Source organism: Ciconia boyciana, chromosome 7 (genome assembly GCF_034638445.1).
Source record: "Ciconia boyciana chromosome 7, ASM3463844v1, whole genome shotgun sequence".
NCBI lineage: Eukaryota > Metazoa > Chordata > Aves > Ciconiiformes > Ciconiidae > Ciconia > Ciconia boyciana.
The window spans coordinates 64,759,727-64,774,510 of NC_132940.1; the positions used below are offsets into that span (position 1 = coordinate 64,759,727).

General features: G+C 40.2%; 1 protein-coding gene across 1 annotated transcript; it reads left to right on the forward strand.

Annotated features, from left to right (window-relative positions):
• The first annotated feature begins 1,028 nt into the window (after nt 1–1,028).
• NMD3 (NMD3 ribosome export adaptor) lies at nt 1,029–10,974 on the forward strand. The gene is made up of 15 exons (XM_072868340.1): nt 1,029–1,155; nt 1,440–1,574; nt 2,044–2,140; nt 3,175–3,255; nt 3,628–3,756; nt 4,297–4,387; nt 4,573–4,651; nt 4,986–5,082; nt 5,361–5,478; nt 6,145–6,290; nt 6,962–7,074; nt 7,790–7,862; nt 8,370–8,476; nt 9,350–9,420; nt 9,867–10,974. The coding sequence occupies exons 1-15, from the start codon at nt 1,112–1,114 to the stop codon at nt 9,998–10,000; spliced, it is 1,515 nt and encodes a 504-aa protein (XP_072724441.1). The 5' UTR covers nt 1,029–1,111; the 3' UTR covers nt 10,001–10,974.
• Nucleotides 10,975–14,784: the final 3,810 nt, after the last annotated feature.

Genomic DNA, 14,784 nt, shown 5'->3' on the forward strand with positions numbered 1-14,784 from the left:
CATGCTTGGTAACGATTTCACATCAAAACTGAATCCTCAGCCAGAATAGTTGTTTCTTCATTTACAACCATCTGCACCACTGCATAATCTACTATATATAATCTATAACCTATGTTCTCAGAAAAAAATGTGATCTCATCGCTCAGATACAGGAAGACTAAACAAAGGGAGAAGTTCAGGCCCTTTGGTTTTACCTGTTTCTACAAAGTGATGAGAAGTTGCCGGCAGATGCGAAAGGTAGCTAGTTAATTCTAAAACTAGAAGATAAGTCTTTTCAGAATCAGTACTGAAAGTAATATAAATTTAATGGCAAACATCCCTATTCTCACTTTTTCCACCGAAGTTGGAAATTCCTTTTAAAGTACACCCAGAAATTTGGAGATGTTCAGCCACAGTTGACAAATAGGTGAAAACAAGAATAAAATTGCTTCAAAGCAGTATCTCTTGAAAATAAATTAGCAGCAACTTTTAAGAATTACTATTGAAAAGGGCCACCTCCTCCTGTATTGCTGACAGCACCACTTCACACCATTTTCAGCGGATCTGCGGATGTGCAGTACCTGTCAGATCGGTCCCCATACTAATAAATGAATACAGCACATTTCCGTGAAAAAAATAAATTAGGACATAAAGCGATCGGCCAAGGGAGGAATCCAAGAAGCCGCCGAGGTTGTACCCTACTGCTGCCGTTTGCTTCAACAACAGCAGGGGCTCGCTTCACGGGGGAGGAAGATAGATCGATCAAATGCCATGATTTTCAAAGAAAAATGTTTCAAAGAGTCATTATTTGCAATGCTATTCGCAAGAGGCATTCGCACGCCGGCAGGAAGCAGGAGCCGCCATCTTGCGGCTCCCGCCAGCGGCCTCCTCCCTTCTTCCCGCCCGGCCTCTCGCGGGACCGCGGCCACCCCCCACCCCCCCTTCTCCTTCTCCTTCTCCTTCTCCTTCTCTTTCTCTTTCTCTTTCTCCTTCTCCTTCTCCTTCTCCTTCTCCTTCTCCTTCTCCTTCTCCTCCTCCTCCCCCTCCCCCCCTTCCCCCCCCCCTCTTCCCCCACTTCCTCCTCCCCTTCCTCTCACGCCCGGAAACCGGGGCCGCGTGGGTCGCCGCAGCCATGGAGTACATGACGGGGCCGGCGGCCCCTACCCAGGGCAACATGTAAGCGGTGGCAGCAGCCGGGCTCCGGGGTGGCGGGGCTCTGCCGGCCGGGCCTCGGCCTCAGGGCGAGGGGCGCCCCGTTGCCGCGGGGGGGAGGTACCCGGGCGGCCATAAACCGGAGCGGGTGGGGGGGGTGACGGGTCTCCTGGGCCACAAGTTTTCTTTAACATGAATAAATAAATAAAACGTACACGTATCTTCGGTTCCCTCCGAGGGTTCCCGCAGCTGTCACCTCTGAGGGCAGAGTTGTTGTTTGTGACTGACTTTTTCTCCCTGCGTTCCAGCCTCTGCTGCCAGTGCGGCGTGCCCATCCCGCCCAACCCGGCCAACATGTGCGTGGGGTGCCTGCGGGCTCAGGTGGACATCACCGAGGGCATCCCCAAGCAGGGCACCCTCCACTTCTGCAAGCAGTGCGAAAGGTGGGCAGCCGGGCCCCGCTCCCTCTCCTCCGGGCGAAGCCCGCTCCTGAGGGGGGGACGGGCCCGCTCGTGAGGGGGGGACGGGCCCTCTCGGTGTGGTCGCCGCAGCTGGAAAGCGGGGCAGCGTACGCTGGCAATGCGTGTTTTCGTCCCCCTAATGCGTGTTTAGGATTTTCCAGCACGTTCCTGTATTTCTTTTCTTGTGGAAGTAGAAAAGTGTTGGTACGTAGGGCCTCGAAGATTGAAATGGGTGAGCTCGTGGTCCCTGAAAGAAAAAAGTGGGCAAATTGGTAAGGATGGCAGTGTGAATGCACTTGGAATGCGTGAATCCTAATGCTTAGGGAGGCAAAAAGTTGTAGCTGCATAGTTGATAATAAAACTGAAAGCTTGGTAAATAAATGCTCAACTTTTGAGTGATTTAATTTGCTGAAGCAGCTTCATGTGCTCTGAAATTCTTCCTGTATCATAGGTATCTTCAGCCTCCAGGAACCTGGATTCAGTGTGCCTTAGAATCAAGAGAGCTTCTCGCTTTGTGTCTGAAAAAAATCAAAGCTTCGCTGAGCAAGGTGAGTAGCTAATTCTGTTGGTATTTCATAGTGTGTCTATTGGTATTGCATAAAGTGAAGTCCAGCTAACTTAGGGTTCGATCCTTTTGGAGCAGCCATTTGTATTTGTGTAGAGCTAATCAGCTGATTTATCTTGAGCATAGAGAACAACAGTCTGGTCTCATATAACTCCATACTATAATTTTGGAGGATTCAGTAAGGACAGGCTCTAACAAAGAATTTCCAGGCGTACTGAGGAGGCTATTGCAGTGCAATTCTGTGACTTCAAAGCATGCAGTGTACTGCATAATTGTTATTGTTTAAATGGGAGTTGAATATAATAAACTGAAGGAAGTTAATATATTTTAATGCACCTTAATTTTACAGTTTTCTTTCTACTTATTTTTAAAATTGTTTATATAATACTTGTTCTTACCGGTTACTACAATACAAAGAAGGGTTGCAGAGGTCTGTATATAGACTAACGTGAAAGTCACACGTTGAATAAAGTATCTATTTCTTAGGTTCAGAATCTTATCGGAGGAGAAAAACTGAGTTAGTGTTTTAGGCAAAAAAACCCTGTTTTGTTGCTGGAGTCATCAAGGTTTGAATTAGATTGCCTTATCGAGCTTCTTGCTATTGAGTTAGTACTTAAATATATAAAATATCTTTTGCTGCAGTAAATTTGCATGTTCTTGGCTTTAGAGATTAAATTGGCTTTTAAGTCCTGAAGAAACCATTATACTCCAACTTGATCGTTACACGCACCCAGAGATACTGTCGAGTAGTGTATTCAGTTACTATGGCATGACAGTCTGCGAGGTTGCATCTCCATTGTTTTAGGTAGATCAAACTCTGGCTTCTAACGAAGTATTATTAATTGGGTTTGGTATACTGATATGTATGTTTTTAATTAAGGTTATTCACTTCCTCACATGGTTGAGGAACAATGAACTATACCATAAACTTGTTTTTTCTGGTAGTTAGAGCTGCATGTTTTTAACACGTGTACAACTGGTGGCAGTAGCTGGGTTCTTGTTCTTTCCCACTGGCAGGTCCGGCTGATTGATGCAGGCTTTATTTGGACCGAACCACATTCTAAGAGGCTGAAGCTGAAACTGACTGTTCAGAAAGAGGTAACTGGAGTATAGTATTCTGCGTGTGACTTTTTTTATGGCAAACAGTATGATTTTCTTTATTTTTTATTATTATTACATTTTAGGTAAGTCGTTCTCTCTGGTAAAATCCAGCCTGTGTTTATTGACTTATCTTGAGAGAATACTGATTTCATCCAGCCTCAATTTTGTCATTAAAGTGCTGTTCATCACAGTTTGAAGAAGGCTATCTGCTGTTCCAGTAAAGTAGAGAAAGTGCTGCTAACATTTGTGACCCAAATATAGCTGTCAGTCATATAGTATAGTATGGAAGTTATTTCAGAATGCTGGTGTAAACTAGCTTTCTGTCTTGACAGGACTAATGAGGAAACCTTTTAAACTTTTGTTTTGCAGGTGATAAATGGAGCAGTTCTTCAGCAAGTATTTGTGGTGGAATATATAGTTCAGCCTCAAATGTGTGAAGACTGTCATAGGATTGAAGCTAAGGATTTCTGGAAAGCTGTAGTGCAAGTCAGACAAAAGGTAGAGGCAAAGTGAATTTTCATTTGTTCATGGCAGAACAATCAGGCGGACAATCTTTGGATGAATTTTTTATTTTCTCAGATGTACTCACACTTGCATACTGCCACAGTAATACGTTTTGTGTTCACATTGTTTTTTTTTCTTACCGATCTTAGTTTAGAAAAACTTTCTCTCTGCTGTCCAGTATTATTAGCATATTCTTTTTAAATGATATCTGGCAGGAGGATCGTGTGTGAATTACTAAATATCCTTCTGTATTTTAAGGCAGTGTTAGAAACAGTCGTACAGATTGTTTATAAATATTTAAATCTTCTTTAAAGAAAATGGTATCTTTAGCAACTAGTTACACAAAAAGGAAAAACAGAACCTTTAAATAATTTGATATAAATAGAGCACATGTCTGAAATCTTTTTGCTTACTTGGAATAGACTTTGGACTGTTCCTTCTCTAGATCTCTTCATATAAATGTTTATTCTTCAGAGATACTGCATTAGTCAGTTCTTAAATAACCTTGATAATTTTATCTTTGTTTGGTTTTAGACTCTGCACAAGAAGACTTTCTACTATTTGGAGCAGCTGATTTTAAAGCACAGGCTTCATCAAAATACACTTCGCATCAAAGAAATCCATGGTAAGTGAGGTGGCTTGTTGGTCTTGATGTAGAATAGGCTAACCTGTTCTATATTGGAAGAGTGCTTGCGTTAGTAGCTATGTACAGATTAGCAGCAGATTACTTAGCCTATGTATTGTATTTGAAAAAAAAAAACAACATAGTACTTGAAATAGATATGTTCATCAAACTTTCTTTTCTTTAAGATGGCCTGGATTTTTATTATTCTTCAAAGCAACAGGCCCAGAAGATGGTAGACTTTCTTCAGTGTACAGTTCCGTCTAGGTATATCATTTACGTTTATCATTACGTTTATTGAGCCTTGAATGCTCAAAAGCTTTTGGGAAATGTCTTTTATCCTTCATTTTAAAAGATTTTTGTAAGTGAAAGTATAAGGAACCTGTATTCGAGTTTAAACAGACATAATCCCTTCTACAGAAGTCCCATGTTTTCCACTTATCCATTGTAAAACTAACCTTCATGCATTTTTCTGTTTCCTTAATTTTTGTATTTGTAGTACATAGCTATATACTTTCATTGCTGTACTTCGTGCTGATTATCTCCTGTTTCAAGTAATGCCCTTCTTGCTGCCTGAAGGCTCTATTTCTATGTTTTATAGATCAAAATCATCCCAACGTTTGATCTCACATGATATTCATAGTAATGTCTACAATTACAAAAGCACTTTCTCTGTGGAAATTGTTCCCATATGCAAGGTAGCGTCTTTCTACTTCATCTTCAGGGTATTGTATGAAGCGGGTAGAGTTTGGGTTTGGTGATGGAGGCCTGATTTATTGTGTATTTGGGGGGATGGAGGGGTCTACTCCCCATGAAGCACAGAAAGGGCAGATAGCAGCTCTCTTGAGGAAGTTATTGGGTGATACTGGGTGGAGAACTGAAAATACAAAGTTTAAAAATCTATTTCAGATTTCTTTAAAGACTTGATTAAAAATTAAGGAAATATGAGTGTAAATTGTTTTCTGTTTGTATGCAGGACAATGTTGTATGTCTGTCACCAAAACTGGCGCAGAGTCTTGGTAACATGAGCCAGATCTGTGTGTGCATTAGAGTAACAAGTACCATCCACCTCATCGATCCTAGCACTCTGCAGAGTAAGTTAATGGTTCTTTTCTGCACTATGGCAGTATCTGATTTTTCTGCTGGCACAATTATTTTGAAATTTTTGTTTGTTTGTTTTTCATGAAATCTATTTTTAGACCGTAAATGTATCTGTACAATCACTGACATAGAAATTTAATAGGGAACTAAGACATAGTTTTTTCCGTAGTATTGATTTCCGTAGTATCCTAGGCAAAATGTGCAGGCTTAGTGGTGTTAAGTTCATGGATGTTCTAGGTCATCTGCTAAGCACATACATTTGTCAGGTATATTCCTCTAAAATTAGGCATCTAGTTTTTCTCTGGGTTATAATTCTAGCCACTTTGGTACCAGAAGCACTGTGCTTTGATTGGTATTTGCTGGCAAGCTCTACCAGCAAAATACCTCTAATAAGGATACATCCAGGAGAATGATTCCTGTGAATAAAAAGGTCTGTGCTTTAGACACGGGATAGGTGATTTGGCTGTCACAGGTCAACTGCTCTTGTAGCACGAGTTTGCAATATGGGTCATGTCCTAAATACTTGTGTTACATAAGGAACTTGAACAAAATGCATTTGGCAGTTGCCTTAATTTTGGCTAATGCTTCCTCTTCCTTTTGATTTCTTCGCAAGAAATTCTCTCCCTTGTGATTGCCCATGCTGGTGTGTTTTTTTCCAGTTGCTGAAATTGATGGAAATACCTATTGGCGCCACCCTTTCAATAGCTTGTTCCACCCAAAACAACTAGAGGAATTTATCATTGTGGATATCAATAGGGTTCAAGAGAAGAAAAAAGGTGCAGGTGCAGGGGCAAGATCAAACAAGGTAAGAGTTCCTCTCTATTTGATTCCATGGTTTAGGCTTTCCTTTCTCCTCTCTCCCCTACTCAGCTGAACTTCTGTTTTGAATCATTCTACCTTGCGAAGTCAGATCTGTGCTTTTCTATGTCTTGCCACTGGCAAAAGCTCTTCTCAGGAAGATGTGGACAGTGTTTTGGTTTGGAAATTGCAGAGGTGTTATGTGAATTCCACTTTCAGAAATCCTTTTCAACTGAAGAGTTTAAACTCTACTTGTTACTATTGTTATTGAAATTATTTTATATTAGCTTTGCAGCTCTTCAATTATTAAATTGTTTTTGTTGAAGTATAGAAACATTTCTTTTTAATCAGAATTAATGAATCAGTACCAAACATTTTCTTCTCAGTTAAAGGCTATATGTTGTTGAAAGTTATGAAGTAAAAAAACCCCACCAAAACACTTATCTAGTTATAGCAACAGCCTTTGTGGAATTCTTGTGAAAAGTGGTTGGCATGTCCATTTCCTTACTTTTGTGAAGATGAGAAATGAGGAGGAAATACATTGGATGCTTGATGTAGAAATACAAGGTTAATTACACGTGTAATTTAAAACAGTAATATAGCAGTGCAAATTTTCTAATAGCACAGCAGGTCAAGCTGCATTTGATTACAAGAGTGTTTTATTTTTCATTCCTCAAGCACACGCTGGCTGAAGCCTGGGTACAGAAAACCTCGGAGTTGAATACAGATCATCAGTATTTCTGCTGTACTCACTTGGGGCACATTCTGAATCCTGGTGACCTTGTCCTGGGGTCTGTTCTGTTTCTTGGTTTTTATTAAGTGATTATTTAATGACTGAATTCTCTGGATTCTCTACAGGCTTATGTATTATCAAGAAAGTTTTGAACTGTTCTGATTTCTAAATGAAATTGGCAAAAGGGGTAGAATCTTTCGTCTTGGCCATGAAGAGATAGTCCTAATACAGGAAATCTTTTTTCTAGCAGAAGTCATCTTGTGAAATGGACCGATAGTAATAAGAGAGCTGAAGTATTGACTTTAGAGCACAGATTGGAATAACAGTTTAGACACAAATAGATGGGAGGGATTTTTAAAATACCAGGCAAGATCTTTTTGTTTGATAGTATCGTATGCAGCAATGACAAATGTGAAATTTTTGTAAGATTAGGCAAATTAGGTGGTTCTCAAACAGGCATAAACAGGAATGTTATTGGAGCTGTTGTGAGCCCAACAGAACCTCAGTGGATATTGCTCTTTGGGTTCAGGAGGCTGGGGAGTGCTACTGAAAAGAATTTGGGAACAGCAGCTTCTAAGTGTTATTCGTAGTTATGACAGCTGCATATTGAAGTGGATTTTTTTATTTGCTCTGTAGTGCCCTTGGCAACATTTAAGTTTCTTAGGAGCTGTAACTTACACTTTGGTGCTCTTTAATACAAACATATGATACACTGAGTTCAATTTTGTAGACTTACTTAGAAGGGTAGGATAAAATACCTATTTTCATTTTAGATTCGACTTGGCGAACTGCAACTTAAATGACGAGTTTGCCAATAAGATGAACCCACACAATATTCCTGATGTGGTAAGAGCATTTTCTTTCTCTGTACGAAGTTCTCTGCGTTACCCAGGGGTATTAGGGAATATGATTTTATAATGAATACTCACTAGTTCCGTAGTGCCAAAGGAAGAGGGGATATTAATATTGAAATTTAAATAGCATCTAATTTTGAGAATTATTTTCTCACTACTTAAATTTTTGAGTGGTGGTTGAATAACACATCTACTCTAACTTACCTTACCCTTTGTTTTTCTTCAAATTACCATGCACTGTGCGGTGAAAACTGTATAACAGCTCCAGTGTGTGTATGCCTCTTCAGGACACAATCCAAAGTGTTTGGAAACTTGTGAATTGACAGATGCTATATAAATTCTATATAAAACTTCTGAGTGCCAGACTGACTCTACCATTTGTTCAGCTGATTTTACTGTTGCCCAAATCTAGACTTGGGTGGAGTTTGGGGTTTTGAAGGAGTGTCATCAGTAGTATTGAAGGTGTGTCTGTGTAAATACTTGCTGGTTTTCACTGTAGGTATTAATAAAGAAGAGCTATGACCGTACCAAACGCCAGCGTCGCAGAAACTGGAAGCTGAAAGAGCTAGAAAGGGACAGAGAAGGCACGGATACAGACGATGAAAGGTTCAGTATCTGCCATGAAGCTTTTTAGTCCTTCCTACCTAGGATACTGTGTCAAGTCTAGAAATAACATTTCTCAGTTTCTGCTGAGGATAAACCCAGTGTAAGGCTAAGCTGGTGTGCTGACTTGTTAAGGGGGCACAAGCAAATGCTGCTGGTTCTGTTGGAGCGTGATGCTGGCTCATAGGACAGGTTGATGTCAGTGTTCTCTGAAGAGGATTATATCTCTGCATTTTTCTCCCTTCCCTAGCGCAGGAAGTGCTTAAGCACATGCACCTTACTTACGTTTATCCTATCTGCTAGGTTTTCAGGGAACATGGATACTGAGGACAATGGGCCAGGGGGGTGTGGAAACAGACTAAATCCTGAAATCTTAAAGATAACACTGCAGGTTTTTCAGGTTTACTGTTGCAAAATATAAAAACTATTTTTACGTTTTTTTCCAAGAAAAGCTTAAATCATGAGACGAGTGAGTAATATCGGAAGCGTTGTGTCTGTAGCTTACAGTTGGTGTCTGTCTAGCTAAAGGGACGCTTCTGTGAAAACAGGCTCGTCACTGGTTTGTTCAGTGACAAAACTGATACAGCAACAGCGGATTCCAAATAATGTTCAACTGAGTAGAAAAAATGAGGCAATTAGAGTTAAATGAGGACAGGCAAATTAAACAAATTATTTGGAAATCAATAGGAGGTGGTAAAAAAAAAAAAGAAGCAGAAAGAATGAGTTGGAAATATAGGAATGCTATCAGAAGGCACATCTGAAGGACTGTGGATTGCAGTCCTTCCTTGGGGCTTTTCTTCTTTGATTTTATTTTGTTTTATAAACTTACATAAATCCACAGGAAAAGTGAGTAGATACAATAAGCATCTTTTACAGACAATACCAGGACTTCCTTGAAGATCTCGAAGAAGATGAAGCCATAAGGAAGAACGTGAACATTTACAGAAGTAAGGCCTTTTTAACCATTTAACTGCATGCAACTAGATCATGACTATTTGAGTGAAAATATTTTTACTGAAGTTCTGTATTTCGATTCTGTGAACTACTCATGTCTAGAGAAATGCTGTAATGTAATAGCTTCAGGAGTTCACTGTATTTCACATGCACTGAATGGACGTCGATGGGGTTTGTTTGCTTGCCTTTAACATGAGAGAGAGAAGCATATTTTGTCCCGCGCCTAAAACATCTGCTGGGTGAAAGATTTGGTGCATAATTCAGTGTCTTCCATGAGGGCAATTGCTATGGGATTGTTGGTTTTTAGGAAGGATTTGTTTGTTTGGGGGGTTTGTTGGTTGTTTTGGGTTTTTATCCCCTTCCTTGGGGTTGTTCGGGGGGGTTGGGGTTTGTTTTCTTTGCTTAGCTGTTTGTTGTTTTTTCTCTATTGCTTTTTTAGATGCAGATGTTCCAGTGGAGAGCGACACAGATGATGATGGTCCTCCACGAATCAGTCTGGCTGAAATGCTAGAGGATCTCCATATTTCCCAGGATGCCACTGGTGGGGAGGGAGCAAATATGATGACAGAATAAGAATAGTGCATTAGTCAATGCAATAAATATTCCCTTAGTAAGGAAAAAGTACCCAAAACATAAGTAAACATTACAAGCTGATCACATGAACATCAGAAGTAATGTGATAACTACCACTATACCCCTAAATAATGGTCCTAAATTAATATTTTATATATAACCTTCTAGAGAATCAGCAATTAAAGTTAAATTTCTGGTGCAAGCATTGCAATATAAGTTCCACAAGTTCCTCCCATCCCTGAGTGCTCTTTCCTTGCAACTTTGGCAGTGTAAAGACTAACTTCAGGGTTATACATTGGGAGTAATCATTGTCTTGTGCTGAAGACAGCTGATAAGGAAGGATGTCCAGAGGGAGAGATTTTATTCTAGTTTTCTAGATTTGTAGGTAGAGTACCTACCTACTGTGTATTGCTTTCATTTCTTCACATGGGAAGGATTTTTCCTGTCTTAATCTTTTTGGGACAATGCTTTGAAGCCTTTTATGATATTGCTAGATTATTCCATACAACAAGATTTTGGGGAAGCTTGAGAATGTATCTTCTATTCCTTTGGTAAGGGAACTCCAAATATACATGTTGTGTACACAGAAAATCTTCCCTGTAAATTGATTGAAGGTGCAGCCCTTGATGAGAAAGATTGGAAACTTCTGTTAAGTATAATGAATATTGTATTGTACTATATTCCATGCGTGTTTCAGTGAATTAAAAGCAATATGCATAATGTCTAATTAATACACCAGGTATGAACTATTAAAAACTATACAGATATTTTTGGTCCATCGTTATTTAGTTAACTTTGAAATCAAATTTCTCTCTAGTGCAAGCCCAAAGAGGACTCAAGTGGTGTAGGGGGACATTATGTACTTCTATGCATCTGGTTTTAATTCACTTTACTGCACAAAGGTGGTTCAACAGAAATTTTATGAAGAGTTTATGTGCATATACGTTTGTTTTAACTCAATATAAATATGGAAGCGTAGCATAGCAAGAGTGGTTTTGCCACTGGATTTTTTTAACTTAAGGAAAAAAAAGTTGAAAATAAATGGCATATGTAAAGAAGGGAAATACTAATAATGTAACGTTAGAAAAAACAGAGATGTGTAGGATTCATCTGACAGGGTATTAATGATTCCTCTATCAAGGGTCTGTATAGCTCAAATGAGAACACTTTGTGTAGTTTGTCACCGCTTGTATGCTCGTGAGAGAAATACACGGGGCTGCAAATTCACTGTTTCTCTGTAGTACCAGCTGAGGAGGAGCTGTTTCATGCTGTTGGAGCACCTTTCTCTGTTTCACCGTACTTCACAGCTTTTCAAGGCCTCAAAGAAAAGCTAAGAAACAATCAAGGAGTTAGCAGGGTTCAGTCCACTGCCAGGTGAGAGAAATTTTTGCCTTATTCTTTAGTTTAAATATAATCTTTTGACTAACTGTTTCCAAACGTGTGAATCTGCTGATTTCAGGCTTACTGTCTGAGCCCAGGCCGTATGCCACAGAAAACAAAGGTATTTTGGATTGTAAAAGGTGGAGCTAGGCTTAGTTATCAGCTACTCATACTTTTTTTTATTCTCTCTCACAATCTTGCAGTCATCCATTTGTAAAGGGGGAAAAATGGAAATTCAGAAAGGCAGTTTTGATGTAGCGAAGCTCTAAGCCGTCTGTTGGCATTGTTAGCAGCTCAACCATCCCTTAGTGCCGTCTTTTACGGTGTATTTGTGTCACACTAAGCTCTTCTGCTTCCACTCTCAGGAGCTTTGTCATATTTTTTTTTACTATGTAGAAGAGCAGTTAAGAAAAATCCATAAAGCTGCTGAGAACTAAAGGTACAATTTGTCTCATGACAGTAACTTAGTTCAGTATAGGGAAGGCATAAAACCATGCTTAAAAAATATTCATGAGAAGGCAGCTGCATAGCTAGCCTGAATTATCACTACAATAAAAATAGTTTATTATACATATTTTACAGTAGCTACACCTGCCAGTAGTGTCGGGGAGGTGTAGATAAACTGAGTTCTAGTGACCATTGGGCCAAATCTGTGAAAATTGAAGAACTTTTTATGTGTAACCTGTAGCCAATGGATGCATTCTGCCTCTGGATGTGTTTTGGGTTGTGATTTTTCTGATAGAGGTAAAATGGTCAAGCCTTTATCTTCCATAGTTTGGTAATAAGCTTCCTGTTGTTGGCAGGTGAAGGAGGAGTTGTAAAAGCTTGGTTTAAACTGTGCTGGTTTGATCAATCCTTTTCTAATGTTTTCTTTCATAGCGTGTCTCGGTAATTTCAGATGTATTGCTGTCTTGTCTGTCATCCTGTTTGTTATTGGAGATGTCCCTCTTCCTTTCCCCCCCGCCCCGTGGTCTGTTGCCAGTCTGTATTAGGTTTCAAGCGTCTTTCAGCAAGAGTCCTGTCTGGAAAGATCTCATGCTACGGATGCTAGGCAAACAAGTCATAAATCTAAGTATATTGCTTGGCTTTTTGTGCATTTGTTTGCTAGCTGGTAACACATAGTAACAGCTCTCCAATGAGTGGGTAAGCTGTGTGTACTTGAAACCAAACTTCTAATTTTAGGTTCTCGAGTTTACAGCGTCTCTTTAACATTTAAACAGTTGGGAGCCAAAAGAGGCTTAGATGGTGTACCAGCAAATGTAATGTTTGCCAAGGTCTTCTCACTGACAGCGGATAAGTATTTCGACAAAAGGTACTTAATTCACAGTAGATAAAAGGCTGCCACGTACCCTGCATCTGTCTCTGTGGATTGAGCCACAGCTTAAAGCTCCTCTCCTTTTATACACACAGAAGTTGATTCAGGATTTTAAGTCGTAACTGCTTAACGATTAATTTGGACCCAGATTTTGATGAATTTTGAATCAGAAGAGTTGAAGCAAAACGTCCCACTAGTTTGCTTGGGGAGGAGGGGCGTTGCTTTTGAGCTGTGAATATATGCCTCTGTGTGTGTACCAGATTTGGCACAGAGTATGTGTGATAGCGAGTACCAAGCAGTAGCAGTATGTATAGTAATTTACGAATAGTAACGCAGATGTAAAAGGGTTGTCTGAAGTACTTACATGATGGTTAAATTTGAAGTGTACTTGCCATATGTATTAAGACTAAAAAGAAAGAATACTTTTTAAAGCATTTAAAAAAAAAAAAAACAACCCAAGCACAGCCAGCTGATGAGATTCTGTTTCAGCAGAGAAGAGAAGTTTTGTCCTTCAAAACAGCCAACGTTTTGTTCTTTCAGAAGCAAGGCTTTCACAGGGAGAAACCAAATCAGGCTTCGTACAGCCTTTCAGCCCTGCTGCTGTAGCTTCCCTGGCTGGGAGTGGTGGGAAGAAATAGTTACTTACGCTAAGGGAGTTTCACTCCCCACCCTGCTAGTGAATTACTGGGGGCAAGAATGGAGACAGAGAAAATGCAAGACTAGATTTCAACTTTGTGGGGTTTTAGTGCTGAATTTTCATTTTGGTTAATGCTGAATTACTTCTTTTTTGGGGTTTGGTTGCCTTAGTGAACAACGCGTGCAGTGGCTCCTGTGAGCGATTGATGTATTACTGTGATTCTAGATCATTTTATTGAAATTCAAAGTTCTATTTAAAAAAATTTTCATTTGTCATGGGAGAAACTGTCCAGAACTTTGTAATAACTGAAAGTTTTTTGCTCACAGAAAACAGTGAAGGAGAATGTTACGTTGCATAAGTCAAACCTCACAGCACAAAAGCTGGATGATTGAGGGAAACAAATACACAGAACGAGGTGGTTTGGATATGCAAGCACTACTTCTTGATTTTTTTTTTTCTATAGAAAAAAACAGAGCCTTGTATATTGATGATGAAAAGCCTAAGGTTGATAATTTCACCTTTAACTGCTTTAAAAACCTGTTAGTAGATTCTCTTATGTAACTACAGAGGTTCCCAAATACAGTTCAGGTGGAAATTGTTCAGGAAAGTAGTGTTAAAATCGTGCCAGATACCTTCCCTTTGCTGTATTAAGGGGACTGCTTCTGTGCCAACTTGGGGAAATTGCAGCCTGAGGAATAGCGTATGTGCTAGTTGTCATTGAGATAGTGATCTGGTGGAGAGTTTTAATGGAATATTATTTTAGTTTCTCTTCCTCTTAGAAGTAGCTTAGATGTAGGGAATTAGACGGGAGTGTTGTGTCATAAATTTTTCCTTAAAGCAGTTAGACTTGGACTAGTATATAAGTTGCTCCTGTTGTTTGGTTGGTTGGGTTTTGGCTGGGGGGAGCATCCTTTCACTGGATACCACTGAGAAGAGCCTGGCTCCATCTCCTTTACTGTCTCCCATCAGGTATCGATACACATGGATACGATCCCGCTGAGCTGTCTCTTCCCCAGGCTAAACAGTCCCGGCTCTCTCAGCCTCTCCTCCTCTGTCGGAGTGCTGCAGTTACGGCGGAGGGGAGGAAGGAAATAGTGAGCCGATCATACCGTTTCCAAACAGGGAACATAGTTTGGGAAAACCTACACATAGAAGATAGCATTCATCCTCTAAGACCACTTTGGAAAAAGGATGTGTGTCGGTAGATTTGTATCTTTCTCTGCTCCAAACCTTAGATAGTTCCTATATCAATTCTACATCCTATCACATCCATCCCTGGACACTCAGTGTGCGTTTAGGAGCTGCGGGGCAACACGCTGCTGGCCTTTGCCGCCTCTGTAACCCAGCACGTTTTATGCTCAGCCTCTTGGTGTGTCCTGGAGAGATGCTGGGTCTGATCCTTCCCAGGCTGGGTCAGCAGCAGCTCTGCTGGGCACAGGAGGGAAGGCAGGG

Bases quoted from the DNA above. Each gene is read 5' to 3' on its own strand.
- NMD3 (XM_072868340.1), top strand. From the start codon at position 1,112: ATGGAGTACATGACGGGGCCGGCGGCCCCTACCCAGGGCAACAT. The intron at 3,256-3,627 runs GTAACTGGAGTA...TTTGTTTTGCAG, and splicing joins AACTGACTGTTCAGAAAGAG to GTGATAAATGGAGCAGTTCT. The intron at 4,652-4,985 runs GTATATCATTTA...TATGTTTTATAG, and splicing joins CAGTGTACAGTTCCGTCTAG to ATCAAAATCATCCCAACGTT.